Source organism: Sturnira hondurensis, unplaced genomic scaffold, assembly GCF_014824575.4.
Source record: "Sturnira hondurensis isolate 20B ecotype Veracruz unplaced genomic scaffold, ASM1482457v3 Scaffold0005563, whole genome shotgun sequence".
Classification (NCBI taxonomy): Eukaryota; Metazoa; Chordata; class Mammalia; order Chiroptera; family Phyllostomidae; genus Sturnira; species Sturnira hondurensis.
The window spans coordinates 5,240,146-5,262,015 of record NW_028078194.1 but is presented as its reverse complement, the minus strand read 5'-3'; the positions used below and the strand labels follow the sequence as shown (position 1 = coordinate 5,262,015).

The following is a 21,870-nucleotide window of genomic DNA, read 5'->3' as shown; positions in this document are numbered from 1 at the left end:
AGACAGGATAAGCTGTGAAATCTGGAATGGACCAGAGAACACAGAAAAAAACCTGATAAACTGAATAAATGAAAGATGGCATGGGCATGTTGGCTCCCACTCTCCCACCATGAATTCCTCCAGGGCAGTGGCTGTATCAGGAATCTATGCCTCCTAGACACCCTAAAGATGTTAGGGTTCAGAATCAGCTGACATCAACAGAGCACCTAGTATGTGACAGGCTGTATCATGTATTTTATCCTACTTTACAGATGAGGAGACAGAGTCTATGGAGACCCAGATTCTACTTCTATGCCTTCTATCATTAGCTAGGTGAACCTGGTCAAGTAGCATCACCTATGTAAGGAAGACCTCTACTTTACCCACAAAATCAAGGACTGAATAAAGTTATAGAAGATCAGCCTTCCAGCTCAAGAATTCTGTAGTTCATGCAGTTAACCAAATACTTACTTTATATTCATACAGAAAAACATTCACACTAGACCATTTTAATTTGTTTCTACTTCAGAACATTGGAAATCAATGGACTTCACTGTGCTGAGCACATAATATATGAATCCAAGAGAAAAAAATATATACTTTGGGTTTCAGTAGCTCTTCTAATTCTATTCCACATAGTACTACCCAGGATCACCTGGTAGGGATGAGCATGTTGTGCCCTGTACAAGGGCCCCTGCCCAAGAGAAGTGGGGGAGATGGGGCTAAATTTCTATCTGCTCTGTGCTTGCGAGGCTGAATCTAAACCAAAGGCGCATACTGGGTGTATGGGTGCCTCTGAACAATCCATCCTCACTGAAGGAAAGTAGGGAGCAAGACTGTGAAACCATGGCCAAGTTTATGTTCAAATGGGTTGAATACAGAACTTAAATTTTTATCTTTGCTCGAAAACATTTCCACATACCTTGTTCACCTCCAGTTTATCAGACTCTCAATGAAATAAATCCCATTCTTCACAATTATCCATCAATACTGACCAAAACCAGCATTAGCCAGGATGCTATGAACAGACTGTTTCTAAAATCTCCATCCAAGCTCAAAGGGTTAAGATATTTGGCATAATGGCAGCATAAATGGAAAATGGGGACAGCCTTTGAATGTGACTCCTTAGATAGGGACATTTATTAAGCTGAGCATGTCCTGGTATTTATTTATTGTTTTTTTTAACAGCATGGATGGAACTGGAAAATCATGAAGCCAGGTGGTGATGGGCAAATACCATTATGATCTCACCTTTAAGTAGAACCTAATCAACAGAACATATAAGCAAGCAAAATATAACCAGAGACATTGAAATTAAGAACAATCTGACAGTAACCAGAGGGGAGGTGGGAGAGGATAATGTGTGTGTGTGTGGGGGGGGAGGCTCTAGTATTTAAAATAAAGCTATTTAATTACCCTCACACTTCCAAAGCATGGTAGCTACCAGGTACTTGCCCCAAATACAGAAAAACAAAAACTTTGAGGAAAATACTTGCTAGATTCCATTCTGGGCTTCTAGTGGTCTTTACACATGGACTATTCTTTGCCACCATTATCAAGTCACTCCTTTTGAGGCTCCTGATTTCTCTGGCAGCAAATTAGATTTGCACCAGTTCACTCACACTCTTTTCCCTTTACATTGTCATGGATAGCTATCAAGACCATTCATTCTGCATTTCCTGGGTCAGTCTCAATTTCGAATATTCTGCCCCTCTCTCCTCTCAATAAAAAGTTCCCAACTTTTAATTTGGAAAGCAAGGTTGCCACAATAACAGCATTACCCTCACAAAATATCAGGCATGCCACAGTCACACCATCATTACAGTGCCCTTATTTGGTTGGTAGCCATCTAAAGGAAAACTGGCTAATCCATCCAGGGCCTAAGACCATTTTCTGGCCTCATTAAAGAGAAAAATAATGCATTTGCTACTATCATAAATAAGTTTTGGATGAACAAATTTAGAACTCAAATGAACTTTTTCCTTGTCGTAGAAGAAAGTTTTTCAAGGCTAAAAAATTACTATTTGATGGAAGGATACACAATCTGGAAAAACTGAAGCCCTGGGGCTTCCCAACTGCCAAACTCCCACATGCTGGCTCTTGAGACACATCCACACTCACTATTAAAGTGTCACCGTTTATAATTTGGTTCTAAATCTTTCTGAAACTAGGCAACTCAACATGGTCTGCAGGCAAATTGATTCCTTATTCTATTAAAACCCAAGGACAAGACGAAGTAGGTGTCAGTGATAAAAGTTACCTAATATCAAGCTGAAAATGAAGTTATTAAAACTAGGCCAGCGCCACAAAAGAGAAAGCAAAGGGCCGGGTTTCAGTAAAGCAGGTCGACTCAACACTTGCAGCCTTTATGAAAAAAAACAACAACAGCTGACTCTGATTTTGCTGAGCTGCCTCCACAACAGTTTTTGAGTCCCTTTTCCCCAGGTAACTCACTCTGAATCCTCAAAGAATAAAGAGGAGAAAAGTTATCATTGCAGGAACACTTTATAATGTTTGCTAAGCACTTCAATATGAAACGAGCTCGATTTTTTCTCCAGCCTCATAACCTTGGTATGACTGTGGAAAGAAATGTTACTAATATTTTTCATACTCAGGTTAGTTGGTCAGAATCTTTGAAAATTGCAGAAAACTTTAATTTTCAATGGAAAAATTCTAAATCATGTTCTAGTTTTGGTCATTTCAGCATGATCATGAATAAGCTATAGATTCTGAGTCAGAATCTGTGTGCAGTTTTCTTTGGAATTTGTCCTTGCTTACTTGCTTATAAAACTTTTAAAATGTACTTCTAAATTACAGCAATTCAGTAAAAAATTCAAACCTTCGGGCTTGGTTTCCTCCTCTAGCAGGCTGAGTCATAAAAATAAATCTTAGCCATTTCAATAGCCAACACACCCCTCACATTAAGAACTGGTATTGTTCCCTGTGTCTCCCATTTCATCCAAAGGTCACGCCCAGCTCACATTTGAAGAAAGAAACAGCTCAGGGACTCATCCAGCTCAACATTTGCACATTTAACAAGAGAACAGAACTTCTGCCAAGTTACAGGGGTGAGTTACATTAGAATCTTTCAGAGGAACTTCTGAGGAGCAATTGTGAGCACGGACTTTGGAGGTAGCCAGACCTGGGTTCAAGTCCTAACACTGTGTGACCTTAGTCATTTTGCTAATAGTGAGCGGGGAATGGGGATGTTCATAAATCCAACCTTGTAGACAGTTGCTGTGAAGATGAAAGGAGAAAAAAATGAGGGAAGATGTCTGGGAGCCCAGTGCCTGGCACACAGTTAAGTGCCCACTAGGTGCTTGCTGTTTTATTGGTACAGGCATTTCGGGACTTAGCCCAGGACCAAGATAAACATGTCTCTCCTCTGCTCCCACCCCCACTCCAAGTGTTAGACAAGTTTCTCCCCATATCAAACTTCCAGGAGGCACAGCTGGAAGAGGTAGAACATTCACTCCACCCAAAACCCAGGGTTAGGACTTAAATCAAGAAGTCATAGACGATGGGCTTTTACAGTTAAGAGGAAATGTGTAATTTATTAATTAAATATACAGAAATTATGTAGAGAGTGTCTGACACAGAGAAGGCAATGAATACCTATCTGCCCTTACTCTTATGCCAAAAGGAACGAAAAACCATGTCCTAGAGAGACTTGCTTAAGGTCAACCAATCAATGGCAGAGCTGGAACTGACACTTGGGTCTTTTTGGAGGGAAGGTACTGCCTCAGGTCTACTAACGAGAATATTGGGAGTCAGAGAGTTTGAAGGACTTGCCAGGCACCCCCCAACCTCCAAGAATAATCTTCCTAACTAACAAACACAGCATGCTGTCCCTAACTCTTTACCACCAACCCTACCTCTGACCACCACTGAGAAAAAGAAGCTGGATTCCTTCTGGTCCATGGTGTAACCCCTGCCTGCAAGGACTGGGAGTTCTGAAGGGAAGAGACAGAGTTCTGGGATCTTGAGAGGAGAGGGCTTCCTTCCTCCCTGGCCCATTGCAGATCACAGCAGTGTCAGGTGTTCCCCTATAAATGCAAAATGTTTGGAAAGTTTCCCCAAGGTTTTTACAGCCAGCTGAAACAGCTGGGGGGCCGGGGCGGGGGGCGGGGAGCGGCCAGGAACAAGTTGGTCCAAGTACATCTCTTCTTCCTCTTTTAGGCCAGGTCTGTGGAGGTGACAAGCATGGAGATCTCTGGGTTCACAGGAATGAAAAAGACCTTTTTGAGTATCAGCGGAAAATTCTGGTTCTGTCCTAGGTATTACACAAAGGAACTGGTTCCAAATTCCAAGGTTCTAAGGATAGCTAAGAAGCCTATTGCATTTGGCCTGGGGAAACTGAGAAGCAGACATCAGCAGTGGGTAGAAACCACCTTTCTTTGTTTATAATTCATTTATAATTCAAGAAATATGCATGAACACAGAGAAACTCTGAACTAGGGTCTGTAGTTGGGGGAGGGGCTGACAGGTTAGGACCACAGAGGGAATGTGAAGTCCAAGTTCAGGACTGAAGGATGGGTAGGAATTAGCCAGGAAGAGAGTCTGGGTTCTAAGCCTGGAGTAGGCTAACTTATTCTGTAAAGGATCAGGTAATAAAAATTTTAATCTTCAGGCCATATAGTTTTGACTGCAGCTGCTCAAATCTGCTATCATAGGGAGAAAACAGGTACAAAAAAAACAAATAAAAAAATGAAAATTTTTAAAAAAGAGGAATGACTGTGAAGAGTGAAATCTGAATTTCACAGATTTTTCACATGTCACAAATATTATTTTTTATTTTTTGAACTTTTAAAAATAAGGAACCATTCATAGCTTATATAATTTAAGAATATCTGTATTTATTAACATATATGGAGGTTTAGTCAAGGTCATTCCTGAACTAAGAAGATGATATGCATTTCTTTTTTTTTTGGAATTTATTTATTTTTTTAAATATATTTTGTTGATTATACCATTACAGTTGTTCTATTCCCCCTTAATTCCCCTCCACCCACACACTCCCTCCCCCACCATTCTCCCCCCCTTAGTGTATAACCACGTGTCTCAACTTCTTTAGATTCTATATTTCCCCCACTATTCGTGCCCTCCCCCCTATCTATTTTCTATCTACCATCTATGCTATTTTCTGTGCCTTCTCCCCTCTTTTCCTCCTCCCACTCCCCTGTTGCTAACCCTCCATGTGTTCTTCATTTCTATGGTTCCACTCCTGATCTAGCTGTCCTCTTGGTTTGCTTTTGTTTTAGGTGTGGTTGTTAATAACTGTGAGTTTGCTGTCCTTTCACTGTTCATATTTTTCATCTTCTTTTTCTTATATAAGTCCCTTTAGCATTTCATATAATAAGGGCTTGGTGATGATGAACTCCTTGAACTTGACCTTATCTGAGAAGCACTTTATCTGTCCTTCCATTCTAAATGAAAGTTTTGCTGGATAAAGCAATCTTGGCTGTAGGTCTTTGGATTTCATGACTTGGAATACTTCTTTCCAGCCCCTTCTTGCCTGTAAGGTCTCTTTTGAGAAATCCGCTGACAGTCTGATGGGTACTCCTTTGTAGGTGACTGTCCCCTTATCTCTTGCTGCTTCTAGGATTCTCTCCTTCATTTTAGTCTTGGCTAATGTAATTATGATGTGCCTTGGTGTGTTCCTTCTTGGGTCCAACTTCTTTGGCACTCTCTGAGCTTCCTGGATTTCCTGGAAGTCTATTTCCTTTGCCAGACTGGGGAAGTTCTCCTTTATTATTTGTTCAAATAAGTTTTCTACTCGTGGCTGTTTCTTTCCCCCTTCTGGTACCCCTATAATCCGGATGTTGGAACGTTTAAAGATGTCCTGGAGGTTCCTAAGCTTCTCCTCATTTTTTTGAATTCTCATTTCTTCATTCCTTTCTGGTTGGATGTTTCGTTCCTCCTTCTGGTACATTCCATTGATTTGAGTCCCAGTTTCCTTTCCATCGCTATTGGATTCCTGGACATCTCCCTTCATTTCAATTAGTTTAGCCTTCATATGTTCCTCTAATTTGTGACTATAATCAACCAGTTCTGTGAGCATCCTGATAAATAGTGTCTTGAATTGTGCTTCTGAGAGGCTGGCAATTTCTTGGTCGCTTAGAGTTATTGGCTCTGGGACTTTGAGTTCTTCTTGTGCCATCTTTTGGGCTGTTCGTGCCTGTTCCGTAGCAGGATCTGAGCCCTAAGGTGTTCACTAGAGCAGGGCAACTAAGTCGCTGGGTTGTGACGTTATATGTGGGGGCAGGGTCAAAGAGGAACAATGGTGTCCCATCTGCCGCCTGCCACCGTGGTCCCCACCGGTGCTGCAGCTGCCACTGACACTGGGCCCACGTGTTTCGTCCCACTGCACGCGAGTGTGCCACCACTGTCAGCCCTCACCCCCTGGGGCCTGCGTGGTCCGTCTCACTGTGTGCGAATGTGCGACTGCGGTCAGTCTGCCCCGCACCCCAGCTGGTTCCGGGCTGCCTGCATGCCTAGGTCAGGGGATCTGTCCTGCCCGACCCTGCTCGCTGCTGGTTCCACCCCTCTTACCGTCCCCATTGAACAGTTAGATGTAGTCGGACTTCCGTATAATTCAATTTTCTGTCCTTTGGCTGTGTCTTTGTTCTCCAAACCTTAGTTGTATTCAAACTTGGTTGTGGGAAAAGGCACAGTGTTTCCACCTATGCCTCCATCTTGGCGGAAGTCCTCCCGTGATATGCATTTCTAAATCATATATTCCCTTAGACCCTCACATCCACAGTTGGGACTAGGGTGAGAAAAGCGAGCTGCCTATGCTTCATAATTTAAGGAGGCATTCACTCATAAGCAGAGGGTTAGCCCTTGTAAGACTCCAAGAGCAAGTGCTTCCTTAAATCTTGCACCCTAAGAATCTCACGAGTCTCACCCTAGGTTTGGTCCTGCTCCTGCCCGTGCATAGGAGAGTACATTACTGTGAAGTGGTCACCTCTTCAGCCATCAATGCCTTGGATGCCCTCCCTGTAATGCACAAGTTTGCAGATGATAATCTGGTTCCCAGCCAGTGCTCTGGAGTACAGAATTTGGATAAGAAAAATGACATCAGTCAGAAGAGGAGGGAGAAACTATGCAGACTGGAGTTTGCAGAGAATTTGGTGGAAGAGAAGATAAAAAATTTTACTTGAAAGTTCTTGTTGGTATAATAGTGGAAGAAAGACTGAGAATGAGATCAATGTCCAAAGAAAATGACTAACAAGTTTTACTGTGTATCGTAACTGTAAATCTTCTTTGCCACTCTCTTGACTTTCATTTGCTATATTATACTTATATCTAGATATATACCACAAATCATGTATCTGATAATGAACTTATATCCAGAACATATAAAGGATTCAATAATAAACAATCAGCCCTGACTGGTGTGGCTCAGTGGGTTTGATTCCCGGTCAGGGCACATGCCTGCATTACAGGCCAGGTCTCCGGTTGAGTGTGTGAGAGAGGCAATCAATTCATGTTTTTGTCACACATCGGTGTTTCTCTCCTTCTTCCTCCTGTCCCCTCCCTCTAAAAATAAGTAAATAAAATCTTCAAAATAATAATAAAAATAATCTAATTTAAAAAGTGGGCAAAAGATTGAATGGCCAATGAGCACAAGAAAAGTTCAGGAAAATGCAAATAAAAACTGCAATGAGATATCACTTCATACTCACCAGGATGGCTATAAACAAAAAGATGAACACTAAGAAGTGTTGGTCAGGATGTGGAGCAACTGGAACCCTCACACACCACTGGTGAGAACGTCAAAAGGTACAGCTGCCTTGTAAAACAGCAGTTTAGCAGTTCCTCAAAAGGTTCATTAAACACAGTTACATGACTCAGCAATTCCACTCCCAGATATAAACCCAGAGAAATGGAAACATATGCCCACCTAAAAACTTGTACACGAATGTTCACGTACAAATTTATTCCTAATAGCCAAAAAGTGGAAACAACCTAGTGTCCAACAACTGATGAATGAATAGATACAATGTAGCATATTCACACAATGGAATATAGTAAAAAGTAACAAAGTAATGACACACTCTACAATACAGATGGAACCTTAAACCTTGAAAGTATTATGCTAAATGAAAGAAGCCAGTTACAAAATGGACTATATTAGTCCATTCATGTGAAAGTCCAGACTAGGGAAGTCTATAGACACAGCATAGATCAGCGGATGCTTACGGCGGGGGGAGAGGGAAAGGAATGGAGAGAATGGAGGGTGACAGCTAAATGGGAGGGGATTTCTCTCTGAGGTGATGAAAATGTTCTAAAATTGCTGATGTTGCATATACCTGTGAATATACCAAAATACTAAATTATATACTCTAAACAGGTAAACTATATGATATATGAATTTTATCTCAATAAAGCTATTAAAAAGAAGAAATCAAAGCATTTGTCCTTCCCTCCAAGGGTTTCAAAGAATAACTTCTCACCCTGGAAGATGACTGTGTCTTTGTGTTGCCCAAGACTGAGCTGGCTTTCTAATTTCTTTCTGAGGCGTGGAAGGGTGATGGCCTAAATGAGGGAAAGGGCTGAGATCCAAGGTCCAAGGGCCAAGTGTTGAGGTTTGGGACTTGGATGCCTGAGCTCTGTAGGACCTTTATTTAATCAGAGGCTCTGAATGTATCCAGGCCAGCTGTTAGAGCAAAGAACCACTGGTCAGGGCATGATTTTGGAGTCATGGGGCTCTTCGGGGCCAGAAAATGTCCCCAGCACCATTATGTAAGAACAGCTTCTCAGGGGAGGCCCTTCCTGAGCCACAGGTTCGTCTAGTCACTGAGGGGTCATGGGATCATCACTCCCCTCTCCCCCTGTGGTGCATCAACTCTAGAATGCTGAATCATTTGGTCTGCATCACTCCAGGAGGCCTAGTATCTCCAAAGGGGCTTAAGAGTGCTGTTCTTGAACCAGCACTGAAGTAAGTAGGTGATCAAGGGGAGAGGAACACTCTTAGCACTCATCACAGTGTGGAGGTCATTCTATGGGCAGCCTGAGTCTCTCCTGTGTAAAAATGCAGGGTGTGGATTAGATCAGGGCTCCACTGGACGGTCCTACTCTTGCCCACGGGTTCTAATTCTTTTCAGGCCACATTCTAACCACGACCCACTTCCAGGGGTAGAGCCTCTCCAGTTGCCAATTCTCATTATGCAGGACATCTGGAGAAAGGAAAGGGGGGAAAAAGTCCTAATGGTGATCTGTCCCAAGCTAACATGAGAATAACAGTGGCATGAATACATTCATCTTAAACTAGAGTCCAGGGCCAGTGCTTTTCATTCCCTGTTTTTTGTTTTTTATTTTTGCCAAATCCTACACAAAAAGCTGGTGTAACCATTGTAAAAATTGTGGACGTACATTTACCCTAAACTATCCCAATGCAGCTAGTAAGTGAAAGTTACCCAATTATCACAAAGCTGGCTTCTGACAGCCCATCATATTTTCCACTGATGCGCTAGACATGACTACACTGTTCAGGGACTGGCTGGGAGCTGGATTCCCTGTCACTGCACTCAGCAAGAAGGGGCCAGCATCATCCTATACCCATGTCACGAACCTGACATAAACCTTAGTCATGGAAGAGGAGGCCTGGCACGTCACCAAGCACAGGCTTTCAGCTTAGCCTGTGCAGCCTGTGGAATTTTAATTATTTCAAGGTCCAAAGTGTACCCAAGATGCAGGGAGACCAAATTTCCAGACAAGAAAACAAGACATGTTGCTATTTCAACAGCCATCAATTACAACACTGAATGGCACGGCTCAACGGATATGTGATAACCCATAAAAGTTATAACTTAGAAAATGAATTTAAAACTGGTTGGTCCCTTTATACATAACAGAAAATAAAGAATCAAGGACATATATACCAACAAAAATATTTATGTTAAACACCCCCAAAATTTCCATTGCTTCTGAAGTTTAATTTTCTGTATTAGAAAGTAGAAAAATGTGAAGAAAAATACATTTTAGAAGGAAAGAAAACGGAAAGGAACTAGTAACATAGAAGCTGGTTTTGACTTTCCTTTTTAATGTATAGTTTTTCTATTCTCATTTTTAAAATAACGCCTCATTCCCCCCTGTTTTGCTGTACATATTGTTGTACATTAAATCCTGTTGTGATTCAAGGCAGGGAAATAAATAAAATGGTAATTACAGGAGCTGATGGACTTTCTGCCCCAACTACCCTCACTTCCTCCATGTTCCATCACTCAGTGCATGCAGAACTCAGGTTACATGAATGATTCCAGCAAAGGCAGGGACTTCTTGTACTTCATATTCAGAATAACTCTAGTATCTAAATTTCCCAAAATTCAGGAAGGGAGAAAATTTTTAAAAAATAAAAACACTCTTAACCGATCTTTAACCTGGAGACTTTAGCCATTTGCCAAAATACACTGTCTTGTTGAGCCAATAAATTGAAAGCAGGAGAGAGGGAGTGTGGCTGTAACTAAATAAGGGATAGGGTTTTAATTTTTTATAAGCAGAGGGAGAAGGATACCAATATGATTAGTCAGTCAGCCATCATTAATCCTCATTAATGTCTCCCATTCAAATTCATTCTCCTCTGTACAGCTGTGCAAATAGAAAGTAATTGGGTCATTTTGACAGAGGCACCAAGGAAAAAGTTTTAAGTGAAGCAAAAAAAAAAAAAACCTTAATTGGACAAATAACACATTCTTTAAAAGTGTGGGAACAGTTGTTCAAATGACCACACCATAGACGGAGGGACATACATTCAAATTAATGCTGCCAAAAACTTCCCTGTTCAAGAAGCTACCAAGAGGAGAGGGTGGGGACATGTTCATGACAAAGCATGTCATAAATGGCCAGAGCCAGAGTAACGGCACTCACTCGTTACCAGGCACTGCCAACTTACTCCAGAGACCATGGTTCTTAGCATGACATTCTCCTGTTTACTATATACTTGGCATTATGCTTGCATTATGGAGAGTGGAAAAAAGGTGGGGCCATTCCTTGCCCTTGCTACATTTACAATCTGATGGGGGGACACCTGAAATAACTGGAAAGCCAGAATCGCAAGTCTGCATTTTTTAGCTGAAGGAAGAAATTTATAGGATATGGGGGAAAGTGGCTATAATTCACCTGCACAACTTTTGAGGATTTCTACCAGACTCAAAACTACAAACAAGACACAGGGAGAATGCCATACTTCAAATAATACTGACTCATTCCTGCCATGGAATGGATAAACAAGACACAGGGAGAATGCCATACTTCAAATAATACTGACTCATTCCTGCCATGGAATGGATGTTTGAAAAGGTCTCTTCCTTTCAGAAATCTCCCTTGAGAAAGAACAGGAGAACAGTCAGCTGCTCCCCCAGCTTCATGTTAAGGTTTAATAAAAATGCCCACAGCCTCCCAGAAACCCGGTCAGAGAGGAAAGAGAAGTTTCTGGAGTTTGCTCTGACAGATGGATGGCAACCTCTCCCAGCCTCCAGAGACTAGAAGGGAGGAAGTAATTTGCATCATCTCTTCGATTCTTTTCCTTGGAAATTACCATTCCAGGGTGTTTGACTAACAGAAAGGGGCAGATTTGAGCTAGGGACCTCAGAACGTTCTCAGAAGAAGCACCAGGCTCCAGGAACTGGAGGAGGAGAACAAGCATGCCAAAAATTACACTGCAATTTACACCAGATTCACGCCCCTCATGCCTGTGTAAGTATGTGGGGGAACTATGATAATGGTTCTCAAGCAATCCACTTCGCCTCTCTTGAACATGAGTTTAAAAACCGCTGCATTTTTAAGTGGGCTGACACAATGCTGTGATGAACTCCTTTTTCCCTGCATGGACAAAATTCAGAACTCAGACAGAAGAGCTGGGGAGCATGTGAGTAACTGACACCATTTTGACTGTGACTCAGGTTTCATGAGGTATCAGGTGAAAATGCAAAAACAAACCACTAACACTTCTTGAGGTTAAGGGTAGGTTGGATGCACACAGAAAAGGGCCTGCAGGCTGGATTTTTTTTGGTGGGAGCCTGCCCTTGACACTTCTGAGAGACCAGGCAGTGTCTGTGTCTTTAGGGGAAAGGAAGTATTTCCAAAATGTCCTGATGAAGACCAGAGAGCTCAGTTTAAGCTCCTGGTGAATGGTTCTCCATAGAACCACTGAACTCCATAGAATCATGGAATCACCGGGGGAACGTTTTGAAAACAATATTCATGCTGAGCCCTACCCAAGTGATTCTGGTTCAGAGGGTCTGGGAGATGGGGGGGCTGGAAACTGTAATTCTAATATGTAACCAGGGTTAGAACTACTGTATCAAACACGGCAGCCAAGTTTGACATACCAAGTCTGAGATATCAATGAGTATGGCAAACAAGTCAACAGATGCTGAAATGAACAGGAATTGTCTGTTCCGTTGAAAGCTTACGCTAAATTTTCTTTCTTTCTGGATCTTGAAGAACTAAGAGTGTGGGCTGCCTGAATTATAATCCTAATTACACCACTTATTAGCTAAGTGACTTTGGGCAAGGCACATTACTTCTCTGAGACTGTTTTCTTAGTAATTCAATGGGGTTAATAACCACACCAGTACCAGGGGCAGTTGAGATGATAGCATGAAATCAAGAATAAATTATTTGGCCCAGTGCCTGGCACAAGTATATGCATGATATATATTACCTATCATGACTGATGACGATGAAAGTAAAAATATGCTAGTTATATTTCAATAAAAAGGATGTTTTTCTAGATATGGTATTTATTCATAGGGCCAGGTTTGAAGAAATTGTGAAACACCAGAATGTAAGAGCTAGAAATTTTGCATTTTCTTCAATTATGAATACAGGAAACAAACCTCAGTAGTAGTAGCAGTTTCTGTGATCCTGTCAGCAATAGAAATCACAGATAGCTCCATATATTATAGTCATAGTGGAGACCCTAAAATAATATTTCTATTTAGTGTGACCAACTGCCCTGGTTTGTCCAGGACTGAGAGGTTTCTCAGGATGATCAAACTAGTAAAGCCCCAGGCAAATCATTCCCTACCTTAAATTTAGCTCCATCACTACTTTTGAAATTATGGCAGTTAGCTTATCTCCTGTTGATACAGTAAACAGGAGAATGTCATGCTAAGAACCATGGTCTCTGGGGTCAGTTGGCAGTCACTGGATGCCACTGTTTAGTGCGTTAACAAAGAAGCACCTACTCTGCTATGTCATAATTTCAAAAAATATCTTGATAAATGTACATCCACACAATCTGTGTCCTTTATAATGATTTGTATTTCACTGATGCATTTAAAAGCATTCTGAGTCTGCAGGCTTCACCAAATTGCCAAAGGGGGTCCATGGAACAAAAAAGGTTAAGTGGGAGGAAACTGGGAACACTGGTTGGAAAATGGACAAAACTGGATTTTAAATTTTTTTAGGCCTTGCCAACTAAAAACATGACAAAACAAGGCATAGGCATGTATCTCCAAAGGACACAACTATATTTTCAGCCGATGGAGTTTTTCTACTACCTGGTGTTTCTGTCTTATAATTCCACACACAGTAGCCAGGGAATCTCTGTAATTTCTCCACTCCTGGTGACATATGTATTTGTATTTTGTTACTTATATTGTTGCAGAGTTAACTTAAACTTGACAGCTATCAATTGGAGTATCTGTTAGGTATACTTGTTTCCAGTAACTATACAAATACTTCCCCTATGAATCATAATTTGACAGAATTTTTAAATTTCCATGAATTAAGACAATGAAAATTTAGATTTTGAAATAGCAAGCTTCAAAAATGATCAAAAGAAACTTTAACTCTTACCGAATACCACTGGGCTTCTGGCAGACTTTGGCTTCCATCCTGCCTAGGCACCACTGTTGACAGCTGGCCCGTTACTCTCCCACAAGGCAATAAGAGACCACTTTTCCTCATATCAATGTAACTCCAAGCTGCCAGTCCAATGTGACCAGAAGGCAGAGTTCTCACAATTGCCCTTGTCCCAGTATACACAGACTTCTTAACTTCCCTGTCATTTTTACAAAATCTTCTCACTAGCAAAGTGGACCGCTCCTTTTTACTTCTCAACAAATCTTCTACATCTTCACAATTATCAGGGAAGTCTTCAAAATGGCTCAGAAAGGCCTTGGCAGACGGACTATCAGTAAAATTCTCCCTGCAAAAGCTGTCACTGGAATGTACCACATTGGCCTTTTGGCAGGAACCTTCGCAGCACAAGTATTCATCATTCAAGGTATCACAATGATCACACTGTAGCTGCCCATTCTCATTATCACAGCTTTTTGCCAATTGCACTAGTGTACAAGTGTATGCCATATAATTTTTCTTTTGTTCCCCACCAACATCAGGCAGCGGAACACAGTTTCCACAATCATCCAAAATCAAGTTATCTGATAGGGCACAGAAAGTATCTGGCATTCTTCTGTCAAGTTTGTATTGAAAGTGAAATACCTCCACTTTGTTCTCGGGGTGTGCCCCACCAGCCTCTGTGATCGCCGACTGATTTCCCAAGGGACTAATGGCCATGGGAGGTTCATCTATTTCCAGTTGAACTCCAGGGAACACTTTTCTTTCCAGTGAAGAAGAAATTCCAGTTTCCTCTGTGACAGAATCGCATGTTTCATAAAACTGGCTCTGAGGAAGACCACACAGATCATTTTCCAATATGTTGTTGCAGTTAATGTTAAGGTTTTCCACAGAATGTGGCATGCTTTTCTCCCAGCACTTTTCATTACAGTTCTCATCACTCATTATTTTCTCTCTTGATATTGAGAGAATCTTAGGCAAGTTGCTTCCAGCAGATTCTTCTTTAAGTCTGTTCAGTTTTGAGATGGTATGAGAAGTCTGCCCACTCTGCCTAACAGTGTGTGTTTTTGGAATACTGATGTCTGAGACCTCTTCACTACTTTCATCTACAGCAGACTGAGAAGACACCTCTCCTCTCTGAGTCACAGGTACGAGAACAGAAGCTGCCATTTCTTCAGAAGTCATCTTGACCAGCACACAGGCTTTACCTACAGCTCTGTTTCTCCTCCCTGGGGATCATGTCAAGATGAAATAATTGGTTATTAAAATGGTCTCAGATATAAAATCCCTCTGAGAAACAAGGTGACAGTTCCTTTGACTCAGGTACATTAAAAGCCAGATAAATTTCCCTAGTTTTTACTTCCTGTCATGTGCAATGTTTTTCTAGATCAGGTTTTTAGAGTGGTAGATCAAATTTCTTTCCTCTGTTATTTAAAGCAATTCTTCTGAAGACTTCCATTTGGGACTGCAACTTCTGAGCCATCACTGACTTGAAATGATTTAGAAATCCAGTTTGAACGCTTCCTGTAAGAAAAAGGGATATGTCACTGTGGAATTAAATGGATTTTTTAGTGAACTCATAATCCTAAACTAATGAAAAATATAACCAAGTTTGGGGAAGAGGTTTTACAATCAGAAGTTAATTTTACAGTCATGGGGATATAAAGTACAGCATAGGGAATATATTGTAATTATGATGTTTAGTGTCAGATGGGTACTATACTTATTGGGGGTGATCACTTCATAAGTTATACAAATGCCTAAGCACTATGCTGCATACCTGAAGCTAATGTAATATTATATGTGAACTGTAAATGAAAAAAATTTAATTATAAAAGATAAAAAAGAGGTTAGTTTTAATGTTTTAGGTATTTATCTTTCTGATTTAATACCTCAGAACTTCTCTTTCCAGTCAAAATGGAGTAACATGGACCAAATTTATCCATTTCTCTTAAACTGAAATTTTTTTTAAAAAAATGATATAATGATTTTCAGAGATTGAATAATAGGCAACACAGAATAGTGATCCCTGAAGGAAGAAAAAACTAATTAAAGCCCTATAAATACCCTAGCTTACAGCTTGAGGGTTTCTAGGCTATCGGGGAGAAATGTAAAATTTAGGTAGAACCCAATGGTGTGTCTGATTTAAAAAACAAGTAAGAATGTTGAGAGTTCAACAAAGTTAAGGAGGCTAGAGAAAGAAGACAAACTCAGTCGAAGGGGCAAAGATAAGGATGGCAGCAGGTTTCTCATCATAAATAATGCAAGCCAGAAACGCAAAAAAATCCTTAAAATACTCAAAGAAAAAATACTGCCAACTTAGAATTCTATATCCAGCAAATATCTTTGAAACCAAAAATAAAATACTTTTTAGGCTTACAAAAGCTGAAAGAATTCATCACTAGAAATCTGCATTCAACAAAGGGTAAGGAAAGTTCTTTAGGCAGAAGAAAAATAATAGCAAACAGAAGTACAAGTGAGATAGAAAATAATAACACATAGCATCTATGCAAAGGAATACAGAATACGGAACAAATTAAATATGTGGGCAAATGCATTTTTCTTACTTTTTAAATAATTTAAGATAATTGACCATTTAAAGCAAAAATAATAACAATGTATGGGGTTTCTAACAAATACACAAGTAAAAAGTATGACAATAGCACAAAGGTCAAAAGAAGAAAAATGGAAATGTACAGTTATTAAGATTACTCAGACATGAATTGAAATAACATTATTTAAAAGTAGGCTGTCAGACTTGCGGCTAAGATGGATGTTAGGTAAACACACTTTATCTCCATGCACAACTAGAGCAAAAACTACAACTAAGACAACAAAGGCACGGAGAGGTGTGAAAAGCGTAGAACAGGTGGCCTCACATTCACGTGTGATGGCTAAAAATTGGGAGGGATACCTAAGGAGTGAGCAATCCTATCCCCAGACTAGATCACATAGCCCAGGGTTCCAGCGCAGGGAAGATAAGTCCCCATAACTTCTGACTGTAAAAACCAGTGGGGCTTGGGGCAGTGGAAGACACTGTGGGATTCTCAAGAGACTTCTCCTAAAGGACCCACAACAGACTTAGGACTCAGGCAGACCTACCCTCTCTGGGTATCAGCACCAGGGCAACAGCTAGAAGGGCACAAGTAGCATATGGGGAGAAGGGGAGGAAGTGAAGTTGCTGGCAAGGGGGAGAGTGCTGGGGAGATAGCTTCCTCTTGGGCAATCTCCAGAGGCCAGGCAGTGACATTGTGCCCTCTCTGAGCCCTACCCCACACAAAGCCATAAAGTGGTGAAACAGGTCGCCTAACCCCAGTGACCACCTAAGGTTCCACTTCATACAATTTACAGGTGCCTTTGCCACATAGGCAATGCTACTAAGACAGGGAGTCAAAGTAGCTCTACCTAATATATAGACACAAACACAGGGAAGCTGCCAAAATGAGAAGACAAAGAAAAATGGCCCAAACGAAAGAACAGGACAAAAGTCCAGGAAAAGCACTAAATGAAAAGGATATAAGCAACCTATCAGATGCAAGGTTTGAAACACTTCTTATAAGGATGTTCAAAGAAATCATTGGGTACTGCAACAGCATAAAAAAGACCTGGGCAGAAATGAAGGATTCATTAAGTAAAATAAAGAAAAATCCACAGGGAACCAAAGTGGAGGGCATGAAGCCAAGATTCAAATCAACAATTTTGAACATAAGGAAGAAAAAAAGTATTCAATCAAAACAGCAAGAAGAAAAAAGAGTTAAGAAAATGAGAATAAAATAAGGAGCCTTTAGGACATCTCCAAACATACCAATATTTGAATCACAGAGGCACCAGAAGAAGAGGAAGAGCAAGAAATTAAAAACCTATTTGAAAAAGTAATGAAAGAAAACTTCCCTCATTTGGTGAACAAAATAGATATACAAGTCCAGGAAGCACAGAGAGTCCCAAACAAGATAGACCCAAAGAGGAATATACCACAACACATCATAATTGAAATGCCAAAGATTAAAGATAAAGAGAGAATCTTAAAAGCAGCAAGAGCAAAGCAAAGAGTCAAAACCAGCCCCAAACCAGACTCCCCAGCCCAGGATTCCAGTGCCAGGAAGATAATCCCCACAACTTTGGGCTAAAAAACCCAGTGGGGATTGATTTGGTGGAAGAAACTTCCAGAGCCCCAGGAGTTCCTCTTAAATAATCCGCATTTAGACTCACCTACTCAGACTCACTACCTCTGAGCTCTAGGACCAGGTAGCATCTTAAAAGGCATCAGTGGCATATGGGGAGAAACTGAAGTGTCTGGCATCAAGGTGAGCAGAGACTATTGTCCTTTTTCTAAACACTCCCCCCATAGAGACAGCAAACTGGTGCCATATTCGAGACTCCATCAACCTGGCTAACAATGTTTGACCCACCTTGGGGATCCCCAGAGATTCTGCCCCACCCAACTTAGGGGCCCACCCAAGCTGCTTTTCTGTATGAAGGGCTGGTCTTAGCTCATGCTTCGTAACTTCCTAAATCCTCTCAAATAAGCAACAGTTAGCCTCAGTGAGCTATAGGCCTTGCACCAGTAGCAGCCAGCCTAGATTTACAGCTTGGCTTCTCCTGGGAATGTCCAAGACCAGCACAAGCAGCAGCCATCTCAGATTGCTTTATAGCTCAGGCAGGGTAACCCTGAGAAAAATACAGATGGGGGCTGACCTTGGCCTGCACCACCCAGGACCCCAGGGCCAGCGCACACAGTGGACAGCTAGAGACCACATCAGAGCACTACCACCCTTCCACTGCACAGCTGATCCTCCATGGATGGTAGAGGTTTGTGGCCAGTGGTCACAGCCAATCCTTGCACTTGACTGGCCTGGGTAAATCCCTGCCATTAACCTGCCAGTAGCAGTCAAGGCTCAACTACAAGAGGAGAGTGTACTAAGCCCACCTGAAAGGTGTACCTTGAGTACCTAACTTGGGTGATAGGGGAGGTTGTGCCACTGGACCCTGCAGGACACCTCCTACATTAGGCCATACTACCAAGACTTGGAGTCAATGCAGCTCTGTCTAATACATAGAAACACACACAGGGAGGCTGCCAAAATGAGGAGACAAAGAAACATGGCCCAAATGAAAGGTCAGATCAAATCTCCAGAAAAAAAAGCTAAACAAAATGGAGATAAGCAATCTATCAGATAAAGAGTTCAGAACTCTGGTTATAAAGGTGCTGAAGGAGCGAGGACCTTACCAACATTAAAAAAGGTCCAGTCAGAAAATGAAGGATGCCCTGGCTGGTGTAGCTCAGTGGATTGAGCACAGGCCTGTGAATCAGACAATCGAGGTTCGATTCCCAGTCAGGGCACATGCCTGGGTTGCAGGCAAGTTCCCCGCAGGGGCCAGTTCCCAGCAGGGGATGCATGAGAAGCAAGCATACATTGATGTTTCTCTTCCTCTCTCCTTCCCTTCCCCTCTAAAGAAAATAAATAAAATATTTTTTAAAAAAAAGAAAATGAAGGACACCATGGGAAACAACAGTAGAGTAGATGAAGCCAAGAATCAAATCAATGATATGGAACATAAGGAAGCAAAAAACAACCAATCATCACAACAAGAAAAAAAAGAATCCAAGAAAACAAGGATAGTGTAAGCAGCCTCTAGGACAACTTCAAGCATTCCAACATTTGCATCATAGGGGTGCCAGAAGAAGAGAAAGAGCAAAAAAATGGAAATCTATTTGAAAACAACAGATTTTTCTATCAAAAATGAAAGAAATCTTTCCTAATCTGGTGAAGGAAATAGGCATGCAAGTCCAGAAACCACAGAGAGTCCCAAACAAGATGGATGCAAAGAGGCCTACTCCAAGACACATAATTAAAATGCCAAAGGTTAAAAATAAAGAGAGATTCTTAAAAGTAGCAAGAGAAAAGAAGTTAGTTACCTACAAGGGAGTTCCCATAAGACTGACTGTCAGCTGATTTATCAAAAGAAACTTTGCAGGCTAGAAGAGATTGGCAAGATATGTCCAAAGTCATAAAAAGCAGGAACTTAAAGCCAAGACTGCTCTACCCAGAAAAGCTGTCATTTAGAATCAAAGGGCAGATAAAGATTTTACCATACAAGAAAAAATTAAAGGACTTCAGCATCACCAAACCATTATTATATGAAATGTTAAAGAGACTTATTTAAGAAAAAGAAGAAGATCCAAAGTATGAACAATAAAATGGCAATAAATACATATCTATAAAGGGCTGACTCTAAAAAACAACCTAAGCAAACAAGAACAGAGACAGAATCATGGATACAGAGAGTGTTTTGATGGTTGCCAGATGGGAGGGGCTTGTGGGAGAATGGGCAAAGAGGTGAGGGGATTAAGAAGTACACATAGGTAGTTACAGAATAGCCATGAGGATGTCAAATACACTATAGGAAATGGAGTACCAAAGAACTTAGTAGTCATGACCCATAGACATTAACAATGGTGGGAGGACTGCCTGACAGAGGGAGTTGTACTGGGTTGGGGGGGGGGGCTAAAGGGGGGAAACCACGACAACTACAATAACATAATCAGCAAAATGTTATTAAAAAAAGAAAAAAATGAACCTTAATCCCTTCCTCACACCACACATAAAAGTTAAAATTGATCATAGTCCTAAATGTAAAAGCCAAAATTACAAGATTTCTGGAAGAAAACATAGGAGAAAATCTTTACAACCAGTTGAGTAACCAAAAATTCCTTAGAATGAACCCGAAAGCACAAGCCATAAAGAAGATACTGAACTTCATCAAAATTAAAAATATCTGCCCTGACAAGTGTGGCTCAGTTGGTTGGATGTCCTGTAAAGTGAAAGGTTGCTGGTTTGATTGCTAGATGGGCACATGCCTGGGTTGCCAGTTCTGTCCCCGGTTGGTGCTCATACAGGAAGTAACCAATTGATGTTTCTCTCCCTATCTCCCTCTCTTCCCCTCTCTCTAAAAATACATAAAATCTTTAAAAATAGTAAAAAATATGTTCCTCAAAAGGTAAGACATAGAATGGTAGATAATATTTGTAATATAAATACTGAACAAAAGATTTTATATCCAGAATATATTAAAAACACTCTTAAAACTCAATAATAAAAATAGTCCTTTATTATAAATGGGCAAATATTTGAATAAGCACTTTGCAAGAGAAGAAATACAAATGACCTACATGATTATGAAAAGAAAATGTTCAACATCATTGGTCATCAGGAAAATACCAATTAAAATCACAGTAAGAGAGCACTGCATTCCCACTAGAATGGCTAAAATTACAATGACTGGCCATTCCAAAGGTGGTAAGAATATGGAGCCACTAGAATATTGTGGTAGGACTGTAAAACGGCACAGCTGCTTCAGCAAATGGCTTGGCAACTTCTTATAAAGTTAAACATACCTTACCACATAACCCCAAAATTCTACTCAAGGCAGAAAAGTAAAAGCAGGTATCCACAAACTGACTTGTATTCAAATGTCAATATCAGCCTTCTTCATAAAAGCATGAAACTGGAAACCACTCCAAAGTCTAGCAACAGATGAATAAAACAACCTGTGGTATATTCACACAATGGAATACTCCTCATCAATATAAGAAATGGTCTTTTGATTATGTAACAAACATGGATGAATCTCAAAAACATTAGCTTGTGTAAAAGATGCCAACCACTGAATGATTCCATTTATTTGAAGTTCTAGACCTGTGCTGTCCATTACAGCAGGCACTAACTACACATGGCTATTAAAGTTTAAGTAAAAATTTATTTAAATTAAGTAGAATCAAAAATTCAAGTTCTCAGCTGCAGTAGTCACATTTCAAGTGCTCAATAGTCATATGTGGCAGGTGGAAACTGTACTGGATAGCACAGATATAAAACATTTCCATGATCATGAAGTTCTATAGGACAGTGCTGTTCTAAAGCATGCAAAACTAAGCAATGGAGATAGAGTCAGATCAATCTTGCAGAGGAGAAGGAGTGGAAAGACCGTAATATGGTACAAAGGCACTCTCTGAGAAGGGTGGAAATGCTGTATATCTTGACGGGGTGGTGGCTAAATACCAGCTATACAGGGTAAGACTAG

General features: G+C 40.8%; 1 protein-coding gene across 1 annotated transcript in view; it reads right to left on the bottom strand.

Moving 5' to 3' along the window:
* The window catches only part of PLCE1 (phospholipase C epsilon 1), a 343,613-nt gene that overhangs the window by 299,040 nt on the left and 22,703 nt on the right, over window positions 1–21,870 (bottom strand). The window contains exon 2 of the mRNA XM_037047396.1: window positions 13,789–15,315. Within this exon, the coding sequence (XP_036903291.1) occupies window positions 13,789–14,976 (1,188 nt within the window). The 5' untranslated portion in view covers window positions 14,977–15,315. The remainder of the gene's footprint in view (window positions 1–13,788; window positions 15,316–21,870) is intronic.